We start from the raw sequence: 13,944 nt of genomic DNA, 5'->3' as shown, positions 1-13,944 counted from the left end.
ATATGATTGGTTACTGGAATCTTACTAGTAACGGTAAGTATTCAACATTAGTTGACCTGCGTTACACCTGCTATTGAGAAAGTCTGTCTTCTCGACGGCCTATGTGCACAGTGCCCACAAAATGAGGTGGAAACTGAGCTGCACTTCCTAACCTTCTGCCAAATGTATGACCATATTAGAGACACATATTACAGACCTACAAATATTTTGAAAAACATACCCAATTTTGATCAACTCCGATATCTATTGGGTGAAATTCCACAGTGTGCCATCACAGCAGCAATATATGTGACCTGTTGCCACAAGAAAAGGGCAACCAGTGAAGAACAAACACCATTGTAAATACAACCTATACATGTTTATTTATTTTCCCTTTTGTACTTTAACTACACACACAAGTTATTTTGGGACTTCTGTGAGTGTAATGTTAACTGTACATTTTTGTATTGTTAATTTCACATTTGTTTATGATCTATTTTATGATCTATTCTTGCTTTGGCAATGTAAACATATGTTTCCCATGCCTATAAAGCCCTTAAATTGAATTGAGAGAGAGAGAGAGGCAGGCCTCATCACGTGACTCAAAGCAACATCAACAGTGATGAAATTGGAGTTGGCGATGGCCAGTTAGGTGGTTAGAGAGCACGATTGTTTTCTTCAGTGATCTGACTCCATGTCAACAGTCTAGTAGTCGTGTGAAAGACTTGCCTACAGGCCCTGCCAACTGACTCTCCTGCTAAGACCTCATCAACAACAGCCTGAAGCCTTTAGTCTGCTGAGACTTCCATGGTTGTCTCAAATGGCACCCTATTCCCTATATAGTGCACTACTTTTGACCAGAGTCCTATGGGCCATTTGGAACGCACACCATGTCTCTACCTCATCCATCACAGGAACTATTTTCATCTTGGCTCTGAGGGAGATTTGTCCATATGTTAATATTAGATGAGTTTATTTATTGACTGAGCTCTTGATTTATGTAGTTTGTGTTGGCGTAAGCTCTGAGTACCGGTCAATAATCAGTTTATCCTCCCCAAATCTCATCCTTAACCATTAGGGATGGAAATACAAAACTGACCTTAGATCAGTCTCGTGGTGTAACTTGGCGGAGCAAGGTTTGTTTACCCTGCAGTGACTGCTTGCTGGGCATCATGGGACGGCTGACAACTTGGCATCAATCACATAATACCCCATAATGACAATCACATAATACCCCATAATGACAATCACATAATACCCCATAATGACAATCACATAATACCCCATAATGACAATCACATAATACCCCATAATGACAAAGTGAAAACAGGTTTTTAGAAATAAAAAAACATACCTTATTTAAATCAGTATTCAGACCCTTTGCTATGGGACTCAAAATTGAGCTCAGGTGCATCCTGTTTCCATTGATCATCCTTAAGATATTTCTAGTCCACCTGTGGTTAATTTTATTGATTGGACATTATTTGGAAAGGCACACACCTGTCTATATCATTCTTAAATGGAAGAAGTTTGGAACCACCTAGACTTTGGCTGCCAGGCCAAACTGAGCAATCAGGGGATAAGGGTCTTGGTCAGGGAGGTGACCAAGAACCTGATGGTCACTGAGTTCCTCTGTGTAAATGGGAGAATGCTCCAGAAGGACAACCATCTCTGCAGCACTCCACCAATCAGACCTTTATGGTAGAGTGGCCAGACGGATGCCACTCCTCATTAAAAAGCACGTGCCCACTTGGATTTTGCCAAAAAACACTTAATCTTGTTTCTCATGGTCTGAGAGTGCTTTATCTGGTCTGATGAAACCAAGATTGAATTCTTTGGCCGGAATGCCAATCATCACGTCTGGAGGAACCCTGGCACCATCCCTACGGTGAAGCATAGTGGTGGCAGCATCATGCTGTGGGGATGTTTTTCAGTGGCAGGGAATGGGAGTCTTGTCAGGATTGCGGGAAAGATGAACGGAGCAAAGTACAGAGCGATCCTTGATGAAAACCTGCTCCAGAGCGCTCAGGACCTCAGACTGGGGTGAAGGTTCACCTTCAAACAGGACAACGACCGTAAGCACACGGGCAAGACAATGCAGAAGTGGCTTCAGGACAAGTCTCTGAATGTCCTCGAGCAGCCCAGCCAGAGACCAGACTTGAACCTGATCAAACATCTGGAGAGACCTGAAAATAGCTGTGCATCGACGCTCCCCATCCAACCTGACAGAGCCTGAGAGGAACTGCAGAGAAGAATGGGAGAAACTCCCCAAATACAGGTGTGGCAAGCTTGTAACATCATACCCAAGAAGACTCAAATCAATTTATTCATGTAGCCCTTCTAACATCAGCTGATATCTCAAAGTGCTGTACAGAAACCCAGGCTAAAACCCCAAACAGCAAGCAATGCAGGTGTAGAAGCACGGTGGCTAGGAAAAACTCCCTAGAAAGGCCAAAACCTAGGACGAAACCAGGCTATGAGGGGTGGCCAGTCCTCTTCTGGCTGTGCCGGGTGGAGATAACAGAACATGGCCAAGATGTTCAAATGTTCATAAATGACCAGCATGGTCAAGTAATAATAATCACAGTAGTTGTCGAGGGTGCAACAAGTCAGCACCTCAGGAGTAAATGTCAGTTGGCTTTTCATAGCCGATCATTAAGAGTATCTCTACAGCTCCTGCTGTCTCTAGAGAGAGTTGAAAACAGCAGGTCTGGGACAGGTCGCACGTCCGGTGAACAGGTCAGGGTTCCATAGCCGCAGGCAGAACAGTTGAAACTGGAGCAGCAGCACAGACAGGTGGACTGGGGACAGCAAGGAGTCATCATGCCAGGTAGTCCTGAGGCATGGTCCTAGGGCTCAGGTCCTCCGAGAGATTGAAAGAAAGAGAGAATTAGAGAGAGCATACTTAAATTCACACAGGACACCGGATAAGACAGGAGAAGTACTCCAGATATAACAAACTGACCCTAGCCCCCCGACACACAAACTAGTGCAGCATAAATACTGGAGGCTGAGACAGGAGGGGCCAGGAGACACTGTGGCCCCATTCGATGATATCCTTCCTGTTTGGCCCTGTCCGGGGGTATAACCCCACCCACTTTGCCAAAGCACAGCCCCCACACCACTAGAGGGATATTTTCAACCACCAACTTACCATCTTGAGACAAGGCCGAGTATAGCCCACAAAGATCTCTGCCACGGCACAACCCAAGGGGGGGCGCCAACCCAGACAGGAAGATCACATCAGTGACTCAACCCACACAAGTGACGCACCCCTCCTAGGGACGGCATGAAAGAGCACCAGTAAGCCAGTGACTCAGCCCCTGTAATAGGGTTAGAGGCAGAGAATCCCAGTGGAAAGCGGGGTACCGGCCAGGCAGAGACAGCAAGGGCGGTTCGTTGTTCCACTGCCTTTCCGTTCACCTTCACACTCCTGGGCCAGACTACACTCAATCATATGACCCACTGAAGAGATGAGTCTTCAGTAAAGACTTAAAAGGTTGAGACCGAGTCTGCGTCTCTCACATGGGTAGGCAGACCATTCCATAAAAATGGAGCTCTATAGGAGAAACTCAACACTAATCTCTGCCAAAGTACTGAGTAAAAGGTCTGTATACTTATGTAAGTGTGATATTTCAACAACAAAAAATGCCAACAATTCTAAAAAACAGACATTGCTTTGTCATTGTGTGTAGATTGATGAGGGGGAAAATGTGTAGAAAGTCAAGGGGTCTGAATACTTTCTGAATGCACTGTATTCACACCCCTTAACTTTTTCCACGTTGTGTTACAGCCTGAATTTAACATGACATTGAGATTTTGTGTCACTGGTCTACACCATTATGTCAATTTTTACAAATTCATTTGAAATGAAAAGCTGAAATGTCTCAAGTATTCAACCCCTTTGTTATGACAAGCCTAAATATGTTCACAAGCAAAAATGTGCTTAACAAGTCACATAATACATTTTCATGGACTCACTCTGTGTGCAACAATAGTGTTTAACATCATTTTTGAATGACTATCTCATCTCTGTACCCCACACATACGAGTATCTGTAAGGTCCCTCAGTTGAGCAGTGAATTCAACCACAAAGACCAGGGAGGTTTTCCAATGCCTCGCAAAGAAGGGGACCTATTGGTAGATGGGTAAAAACATGTAAAAGCAGACACTGAATATCGCTTTGAGCAAAATGAAGTTATTAATTACACTTTGGATGATGTATCAATGCACTCAGTCACTACAAAAATACAGGCGTCCTTCCAAACTCCGTTGCCGGAGAGGAAGGAAACCGCTCAGGGATTTCACCATGAGGGCAGTGGTGACTTTAAAACTGTTAGAGTTTAATGGCTGTGATAGGAGAAAACTGAGGATGGATCAACAACATTGTAGGTACTCCACAATACTAACCTAATTGACAGAGGGAAAAGACGTAAAGCCTGTACGGAAGAAAAATATTACAAAACATGCATCCTGTTTGCAACAAAGCAGTTATACTGCAATACATGTGCCAAAGGAATTAACTTGTTGTCCTGAATACAAAGTGTTATGTTTGGGGCAAATTCAATACAGCACATTACTGAGTACCACTCTCAATATTTTCAAGCATAGTGGTGGCTGCATCATGTTATGGGTATGATTCAATCATTAAAGAATGGGAGTTTAAGGATTGAAAAAATAAACGGAATGGAGCTAAGCACAGGAAGAATCCTAGAGGAAAACCTGGTTCAGTCTACTTTTTCACCAGAGGTGAATTCACGTTTCAGCAGGACAATAACCTAAAACACAAGGCCAACTCTACACTGAAGTAGCCTACCAAGAAGCTGGTGAATGTTCCTGAGTGGCGGAGTTACATTTTTGACATGAAAATCTACATCAAGACCTGAAAATGGCTCTCTAGTAATGGTCAACAACCAACTTGACAGAAGAATTATGGGCAAATGTTGCACAATTCAATTGTCTTAGAGACTTACCCAGAAAGACTGACAGCTGTGATCACCGCCAAATGTGATTCTATCATGACTCAGGGGGTTGAATACTTATCGAATGAAGATAGTGTTTTTCTTCCACTTTGATTAGTATTGTGTAGATCAGCGATGTGTGAATACTTTCTGAAGGTCTATATACTCTCTATACTGTAGATTAGGATTTATATACTCGCTATACTGTAGATTAGGATTTATATACTCTCTATACTGTAGATTAGGATTTATATACTCTCTATACTGTAGATTAGGATTTATATACTCTATACTGTAGATTAGGATTTATATACTCTCTATACTGTAGATTAGGATTTATATACTCTCTATACTGTAGATTAGGATTTATATACTCTCTATACTGTAGATTAGGATTTATATACTCTATACTGTAGATTAGGATTTATTAACTCTATCCTGTAGATTAGGATTCATATACTCTCTATACTGTAGATTAGGATTTATTAACTCTCTATACTGTAGATTAGGATTAGGATTAGGATTGCCAAGGCAGCAGCTCGTCTTCATAGGGCCCTGCAAAATTAAGGCAGTTTATGCCATTTTAAAAACATTACATTACAATACATTCACAGATTTCGCAACACACTGTGTGCCTTCAGGCCCCTACTCCTCCACTATCACATAACTACAGTACAAAATCCATGTGTACGTGTGTGTATAGTGTGTATGTTATCATCTGTGTGTGTATGCATGTGTCTGTGCCTGTGTTTGTGTTGATTCACAGTCCCCGTTGTTCCATAAGGTTTAGAGAGAGAGCGAGAGATATATGAATGGCTTAATAGCTAGAGGAGAGATGACAAGTTTGATAAATGGATGTATTTCAGAGTGGAAGACCGGTGATAGAAAATGGAGTGATTATGTAGATCTGGCAAAACACCCCAGAGTCTGCTCCCAGTCTCCTCTCAGAGATTTTCTCAGCTCACCTCAGTTCAACCCTTTATTCTCAGATAAATATGAAAAATGAAAATTGTGTGTTTGTGTCAAATAAAATTAAAAGTTATTTGTCACATGCTTCGTAAACACCAGGTCTAGGCGAACAGTGAAATGCTTACGGGTCCTTTCCCAACAATAGAGTTAAAATAGAAATAGTGAAACGAGGGATAAATACACAGTGTAAAACGAATAACCAGTAAAAATACCATGGCTATATACGAGTTGATGTGCAGGGGTACGAGGTCATTGAGGTAGATACAGTATGTACATAGTGGTAAAGTGACTAGGCAACAGGACAGATAGACAGTAGCAGCATGTGTGTGTAAGTCCAGTTTATGTGGATAGAGTCCAAGCAAGAGAGTTAGGTTCAATGCAGGTAGTCCGGGAGCCATTTTATTAGCTATTTAGCAGACTTGTTTAGCAGCCTTATGGCTTGGGGGTAGAAGCTGTTCAAGGATTTTGTTGGTCCCAGGCTAGGTGCACTGGTACTGCTTGCCATGTGGTAGCAGAGAGAACAGCCTATGGCTTGGGTGGCTGGAGTCTTGACAATTTTTGAGCCTTCCTTGACACCGCCTGGTATAGATGGCCGGGAGCTCAGTACTTTTTTTTGGGGGGGGGGGGGGTTGGATGGATGTTTGGGCAGTATCAGGCAGAGTTCTGGCCAGTGCTGATGTTCTCTCTCTCCGTTCTGTCGGTTCCGCTCGGTTACACAGGGAAATGGAACATTTACCACATGCACACAACGGAATGCCCTGGCACTCAAGCCTCAAGTCGCCTAGCAACTGCACTGGCAGGCAGGCAGGCAGCCAATGTGGTGTGTGTAATGTATATATTAAATTCTGTGTAATTGTGTACTAGTGAATTTTGAAGTTAGTGAGTTGTTTGTGTGTGAGTGAGAGGGAGAGAAAATTGAAGTAAAATATACTGAGTTGTGTTCAGGTCTGTGTTGGCAGTGGTGTTGCTCAGGATGCTGTGTTTAAAAGTCCCCTCACATTATCCCTGGTTTTGACTAGATGTTATACAGCTATGGACGGAAGGTACTTTACGTAGCAGGTTAGGAGAGCTTACTGCGCGTGCTGTATTAACCCACTTCTTAGTCTCCATGGAGATGGTGACAGAGTGTGACAGTGTCCCGGGGCAGACAGAGAAAGTGACAACACCACACATACCCAATCTGGCCAGAGGGAAGAGAGGACAAAGAGTCTGCCTGTCACTCTTGAATCTCTTGTTCTCTTTCCCCATCTATCTATCTTTAATTGAGGCCAGGATTAAACCAAAGGCACATTGTAGAAAGGCACATTTCACTGTAGACAATGCAGAGATTGCATTCACAGATCAACAATGTAGATTTCGGCTCAACCGTAAAACTACCTTTAAAAGTTTAAAAAATCAATGCACCTTCTTATTCTTGTATTCAGATCTCTTACCTCTCTGCCTTTCTCTGCGTAGTGTAATAGACTGGTTTAGACTTGATCGTTCAATCACAAATACCAGACACCACCAAACCACAGACCTGAGCCAGTCTTGAACCCTGGTTAAGACCTGGAGAGGTTGACAAAGAGGGAAAGGTTCAACATTGCTAATAAGTGTGTGTCATCCCCTAGCCATGAAGTTCCATGAGACGTTGCATTCCATTGCAGTGAAGGAGGGGCTTAAGGATCGTAAGGTCACCAGAGCTGTGGAGAGTTTCAGCTGGAACATCACCATATTGAAGGTGACTCTACACACACACTGTCACGCACAGCAGACCAAACACAACCACAGAACAGTGCCAGTCTGTTTCCATATTAGCCAACTCCGACAAACAGCTCGCTCTCCTATCCTCCCCCTTCTCCCACTCTCTCTCTCAGGGGCAGGCAGACCTTCTGAAACGGGCTATGACGGAGGTGCAGGAGAACATGAAGCAGGTACACTATGCTGCCCTGACCTCTAACCTTAGTAAGGGTGTGACAGGAGAGGCGACCCGCCCCCGACGCAGCCTGGACACCATCCAGGAGAGAGCTACCGCTCCGGCTAGAGGTTCCACTTAGGTACAGGTCTAGGACCAGCTTACCCACCTCAAATTATATATTAAATCAAAACGGGGGAAATGTCAACTCTGACTTTAGATCAGTTTCTAAGGGCACCGTCATCCTGAGGATCGGCAGGTTGGCCAGAACTGACAACCAAGTTGCTACACGCACTCAAAAGTGAATGGCTCCTTCTGCATCTAAACCGCTTAGGGGCTGTTGGAGTCTAGTTGGCCATTCTCTCCACACAACGATGAAGAGAAGAAAGATGGACTAAAACAATTAAAAGAAAAATACTCCTGTTATACCACTGTCAGGAGGGAGGAGTAACATCAAAGACACTGGAGACAGGAATGTGGAGAGGAATGAAGTCAGACAATCAGAATGGCCTGTCCCTGAATGTCGCTGGAAATATGTTTTTAATCCTACTCTCTGAAGTGTTTGAATCCAGCTCCTAAAAGAACAATCTGTATCGCCGAGTTATCGATGAAGATCCGTTTTAAAATGTTTGAGCCGACATACAGTATGAAGCGACCGCGGGAATATTGTCTTTAATTGTTGATCGCGCTATAAAAGCGTCTCTTCAGCACTATGGATTGAATGGAGTCCTTGTTTTTTGTTGGGGGGAGTGGAGGGCTTTCAGGGCGATCAAAACTACAGAACAATGTGAAACTGAATGAGACCGAAGTGATAAATTACGTGTGGGAGGAGGCTGATTCAGAATGTGTGAATTGTGACTGCTACCAATAAAATATGCTATTTAGCAGAAAAGTTTATCCAAAGCGACTTACAGTAGTGCATGCATACATTTTGTTTTTGTATGGGTGGCCTCAGCGGGAATCAAACCTACGATCCTGAAGTTGCAAACACCAACTGAGCCACTTCAGCTTCTCCGGGTACAGAGGAACAAAAGAATGTAGACGTGTACAGAGTAGAATGGGAATCCCCATTCATGTAAATTATGCCGTAATGTACGTGTCTGTCTGCAGGCTTTCACTCCCTTGTAGTTGACTGATGAATTAAGGGTGCTGATTAGTAAGGAACTACCCTCACCTGTGGATATTGGTGGGATAGGGTTACTGACTCAACTGTATGATCAAAAACAGTATTTCAAGCACTCCTTCCATAGCACCTTGACCAATGCTTTTCTAGGTAGTTGTGTCACACTTCACAGTATTATCCTCATTCTGTAAAATGTTACTGGATTTTTACAAAATGGTGACTTCCGATAATAAAATAAACAAACATTCCTGACACTGATGTCCTCCATGGTTTACCGTCAGATAGCGTGACGAATCAGCCTGCACTGAGCATCACGTAGACTCTTTTTGTTGTCCTCTTGAAAACCTGGATGCTGTAGGATGATTCCTTGTTTCGTGGTAAATTGACATCAATATCTCCTTCAAACTATATCCATTACATTTTCATTACCAGAACCAACCAGTAAGCCAGTCACTTCAATCATAAAACCCTGTTGTTTTACACACACTACTTTGACCATTTGCTCAACTGATAGCCAGCTGGCCACACATGCAGTCAACAGAGAGACAGAAAACCAGGGCCTGACATCTAAGAGAAGCCAAAGTATTGGATATCCACTGCCATTTTCAAATGTCACTTACAACAGTGGAGGCTGCTGAGGGGAGGAAGGCTCATAATGGCCAGGATGGAATCAAGCATGTTTTTGTTGTTGATACCATTCCTTTCATTCCATTCCAGCCATCAAATCCCAATTTAAATATTAGTTGTACTCACAATTCAGCATGTTGCTAGCACTTGTATACTGTCCTGTTGAAAAGCCATTCTCTCCCCCTCTGAACATGACACAGGCATACTGTAACAAGCATTTTATTGGTCTATAGATAATCATCTCTCTGCTGTAGGGACATCCGTCGTGTGTGCAATGCTTCACTTGGCTACCCCAGGAAGCAAGATAAATACAAGGACATCAGAAATAATGAAATCTTATTACATGGAATTGATTTTTTTTTAAAGCCTGTTTTTCTTAATTTAATAATTTCATATTGTAATGCAGCTGTTTTGGGTTAAAATTGTATCTTTAAACAAAATGTAAAGAAGAAGTGAGAGTCAGTTAATCTGTCAATGGTTTCCAGGCACTGGTTAAGAGTAGGTAGAAGTTGCCTCCTAACAACTGATACAGGATCAGATATTGTACCATCCACCCTAATGGTAGGTGTAAGACTGCCGATTGGTTAGGAGCAACTTCTACCTCGAAACAGTTAAAGGACAATCAGAGGCGGTGAATGGAGGTAAGACAAGAGAAGCTCTTTAGATAGACAGAGGTATGGTACAGACAACTCCCCTACCTGGAGAAACAGGGTACTACCCTACCATTACTACATACCGAGAAGGGAAAGGCATCCCCCAAATGCACTATGAATTCCAGTTCCTGAGGGTAGCCTGTGGTGAACTGTCTTGTAGCACCCTCATGTGGCAGAAATGGGTATCACCATTAAAGTCAGATGGGGTTTGGATAAGCACTAAGTCCCTAGCATTCAGGAGAAGAGGCTATCTATGGTATTCATGAAGGAATACAGAGCAGGTAGGTTAAGGTATTGGCGACAGCCTAACGGTAGGCTGCCATAGTCCGATCCAGCAGTGGCGAGTTGGTTTTCCCGTGTGGGGCAGCATATCCTCCAGGTTGGGATGAATCCCTCCAAATGGTTAAGGTGGGGGATTAGGGAGTAGATAAACTGATCCTAGATCTCTGGTTAGTGGTAACTCCCACACAGATCAGTAAAGTCCAATCCCTCACAGGTCCTGGGAGTTGACCATGGCGAAGTCTGAGTCTTTGCTGTGAGTGCTGCCCTCGTCTGGGCTGGAGGAACCCGATGCTGCACCCTGGAACGGCTCCACCCTGACCGAGCCGTGGAGCTGTCTGATTGGAGGGGTCCTCTCCACCCCTCCCCCGGTGGGTGGCAGCTCTCCGTCCTGCGAGACCAGAATGTAGTCATCCCAGTTCCTCCCCTCCGAGCCCACACACAGAGAGGACTCTGGGGGAGAAGCCTGAAAGAGAGACAAGGGGCTTGTTCAACAAATCAAGTTCCATCATAAATAACTACTAGTATTATTTGTAGATCAGTCAGTCACATTATACCCACAATTCATCACAGATTTTGAAGCATAGGGAATGATACCAAAGCATGCAAGGGTACACTGCAAACATGAGTCCACGTATTAATACAACAACGTGTTCACCGGTTGCTCTGGTGGGGTTTGCTCCCGCTCTTCTTCCTCCTGTTCTCCATCACCGTCGCCACGCTGTGGTGCGGCCAGGTAAGGCTGGTCTTCATGGTGACTGTTGGCGTGCTGCTGCTGTGTGGCAGAGGCGTGGTCATAGTGGTCGTCAGCGATGGTGATCTCCTCGTTCTCCTCAGTCTCCAGCAGGCTCTGGTTGAAACGCAGAGCTCCCTTCAGGATGTCCTTGATCTGACGGATTCATTCATAAACACACAGAGCAATTCATGATGAACACACAGATGTACCGAGAATACACACACAGACAATGTACAGTACACATGCACGTACTACACACATGGTCAAAATGCTATCTCACTCAGAGAGGCGCTAACATGCAAACCCCCCCCACTTATGTGGTGCTGCTGTCCAGTACCTGTTTAAGTCCAGCCAGTGACACCAACACCTCATCCTCTTTCTCCAGGTGCTCCTGTAGGATCACCTCCTGGATCCTACCTGAGGAGACAGACATCAGATCACAAGCTAGGTTTCCATCCAACTGGTGACCGATTTTCATGCTGAATATTCTAAAATATGCATAAAAACAATGTGCATTTTCCCACCAGAAATGTTTCCATCGAATTGTTGCGGTTAAATTCTAGGCTACCTACATGAGATTATTATGGATAAGAGCCATATTTGTATCTGTCAAACAGCAGCCATGCATCGATCATCATGTCACCAGAATAAGACCCTCAATAGTTATTGGAAAGGAGCATCAAGCTCATCACCTTGCGTTATAACTTCACAGGGTGATGAAAGTGCATTTCATCTGTAGCATGCTTTCCTGAGGGTCAGTGCTATCCGGGATCCTCGGGACATCCCTACCTTAAACCGTAACCATTTTATATGTCAACTTCAATGGAGGTAGGCACGTCCCATAGATCTTTTCCAGAGTCGTAGTGGGAGGACCAGATAACATATCAAAGCGTGACTCCCAAGTTCACTTTGATATTATTATTATATCAATATTTGCGCATTAAGGAGTTTCCAATGCCATTTCTTGCATAATTACTGTTACCAACAAAAAGATCCCACCTCATCTAGTTAGATCACAGTCGTAACCCTACACATCGACTTGGTACTGGTACTCCCTGTATATAGCCATGCTATTTCTACTCGTTATTCACCGTTTGTCTGAATATACCCACACTAGTGTACTGCATACTATTTAGCATGCACCGTTTAGTAAAACGTATGCAGGTATGCCAAGGGCACAACACAGTAGTGGCTCTTGACTGTCTGAGTAGGTGGGGCGGGGGGGCGGCTCGATTTTTGCATATTCAACAGACATGCGTCGCATTAACCAGCCTGATGATAGCTCATTTCCAATTCGATTACTTTCTGTAAACTCTGAATAGGAATGGAGTTATAGGCCTATTCAGCCTGGTTATAGGCTGTCACATTGGCCCTATACCATTGCCCATTTATTCAGCCCATACAGTTGAAGTCTGAAGTTTACATAATTAGGTTGGTGTCATTAAAACTTGTCTTTCAACCACCCCACAAATTTCTTGTTAACAAACTACAGATTTGGCAAGTCGGTTAGGACATCTACTTTGTGCATGACAAGTCATTTTTCCAACAATTGTTTAAAGACTATCAGACTAGATTATTTCACTTATAATTCACTGTATCCAGTTGGTCAGAAGTTACATACACTAAGTTGACTGTGCCTTTAAACAGCTTGGAAAATTCCAGAAAATGTAATGGTTTTATAAGCTTCTGAGAGGCTAATTGACATAATTTGAGTCAATTGGAGGTGTACCTGTGGATGTATTTCAAGGCCTACCTTCAAACTCAGTGCCTCTTTGCTTGACATCATGGGAAAATCAAAAGAAATCAGCCAAGACCGCAGATTTTTTTTTTTTACCTCCACAAGTCTGGTTCATCCTTGGAAGCAATTTCCAAACACCTGAAGGTACCACATTCATCTGTACAAACAATAGTACGCAAGTATAAACACCATGGGACCACCGTCATACCGCTCAGGAAGGAGACACATTAGGTTCAAAATAGATGGCCTCATGAGGAGGGAAAATTATGTGGATATATTGAAGAACATCAAGACATCAGTCAGGAAGTTAAAGCTTGGTCGCAAATGGTTCTTCCAAATGGACAATGACCCCAAACATACTTCCAAAGTTGTGGCAAATTGGCTTGAGGACAACAAAGTCAAGGTATTGGAGTGGCCATCACAAAGCCCTGACCCCAATCCCATAGAAAATGTATGGGCAGAACTGAAAAAGCGTGTGCAAGCAAGGAGGCCTACAAACCTGACCCAGTTACACCAGCTCTGTCAGGAGGAATGGGCCGAAGTTCACCCAATGTATTGTAGGAAGCTTGTGGAAGGCTACCCGAAACGTTTGACCCAAGTTAAACAATTTAAAGGCAATGCTACCAAATACTAATTGAGTGCATGTAAACGTATGACACACTGGGAATGTGATTAAATAAATACAAGCTGAAATATATCACTAATATTCTGACATTTCACATTCTTAAAATAAAGTGGTGATCCTAACTGACCTAAGACCGAATTATTACTAGGATTAAATGTCAGGAATTGTGAAAAACTGAGTTGAAATGTATTTGGCTAAGGTGTAAGTAAACTTCCGACTTCAAATCTATATCCTTTTTAAAAAAGGACTGAAGACAGAAACAGAATTTGGTTCCATTTCAACATAGTCTATTTATTAGTAAAACCAAAGTGCTGTAACATATCTGAATTAAAACCAAATAGCCTAGTACACACACTAAAA

The 13,944-nt window shown here is 43.3% G+C and overlaps 2 protein-coding genes across 5 annotated transcripts in view; one reads left to right on the top strand and one right to left on the bottom strand.

Annotated features, from left to right (window-relative positions):
• Positions 1–9,180, top strand: part of LOC109904385 (inactive phospholipase C-like protein 2) — a 54,294-nt gene extending 45,114 nt beyond the window's left edge. For all 3 annotated transcript variants that reach the window (XM_031788951.1, XM_031788952.1, XM_031788953.1), the window contains 2 exons: positions 7,520–7,629; positions 7,766–9,180. In XM_031788951.1, coding sequence (XP_031644811.1) covers positions 7,520–7,629; positions 7,766–7,945 — 290 coding nt within the window. In that variant the 3' untranslated portion in view covers positions 7,946–9,180. The remainder of the gene's footprint in view (positions 1–7,519; positions 7,630–7,765) is intronic.
• Positions 9,181–9,756: 576 nt separating this feature from the next.
• Positions 9,757–13,944, bottom strand: part of LOC109903355 (TBC1 domain family member 5) — a 40,568-nt gene continuing 36,380 nt past the window's right edge. For both annotated transcript variants that reach the window (XM_020499997.2, XM_020499995.2), the window contains exons 20-22: positions 11,559–11,638; positions 11,144–11,374; positions 9,757–10,951 (exon numbers count right to left, since the gene is read on the bottom strand). In XM_020499997.2, the coding sequence (XP_020355586.1) occupies positions 10,697–10,951; positions 11,144–11,374; positions 11,559–11,638 (566 nt within the window). In that variant the 3' untranslated portion in view covers positions 9,757–10,696. The remainder of the gene's footprint in view (positions 10,952–11,143; positions 11,375–11,558; positions 11,639–13,944) is intronic.

Source organism: Oncorhynchus kisutch, linkage group LG14, assembly GCF_002021735.2.
Source record: "Oncorhynchus kisutch isolate 150728-3 linkage group LG14, Okis_V2, whole genome shotgun sequence".
Classification (NCBI taxonomy): domain Eukaryota; kingdom Metazoa; phylum Chordata; class Actinopteri; order Salmoniformes; family Salmonidae; genus Oncorhynchus; species Oncorhynchus kisutch.
This window is presented reverse-complemented; position numbering and strand designations above follow the sequence as displayed.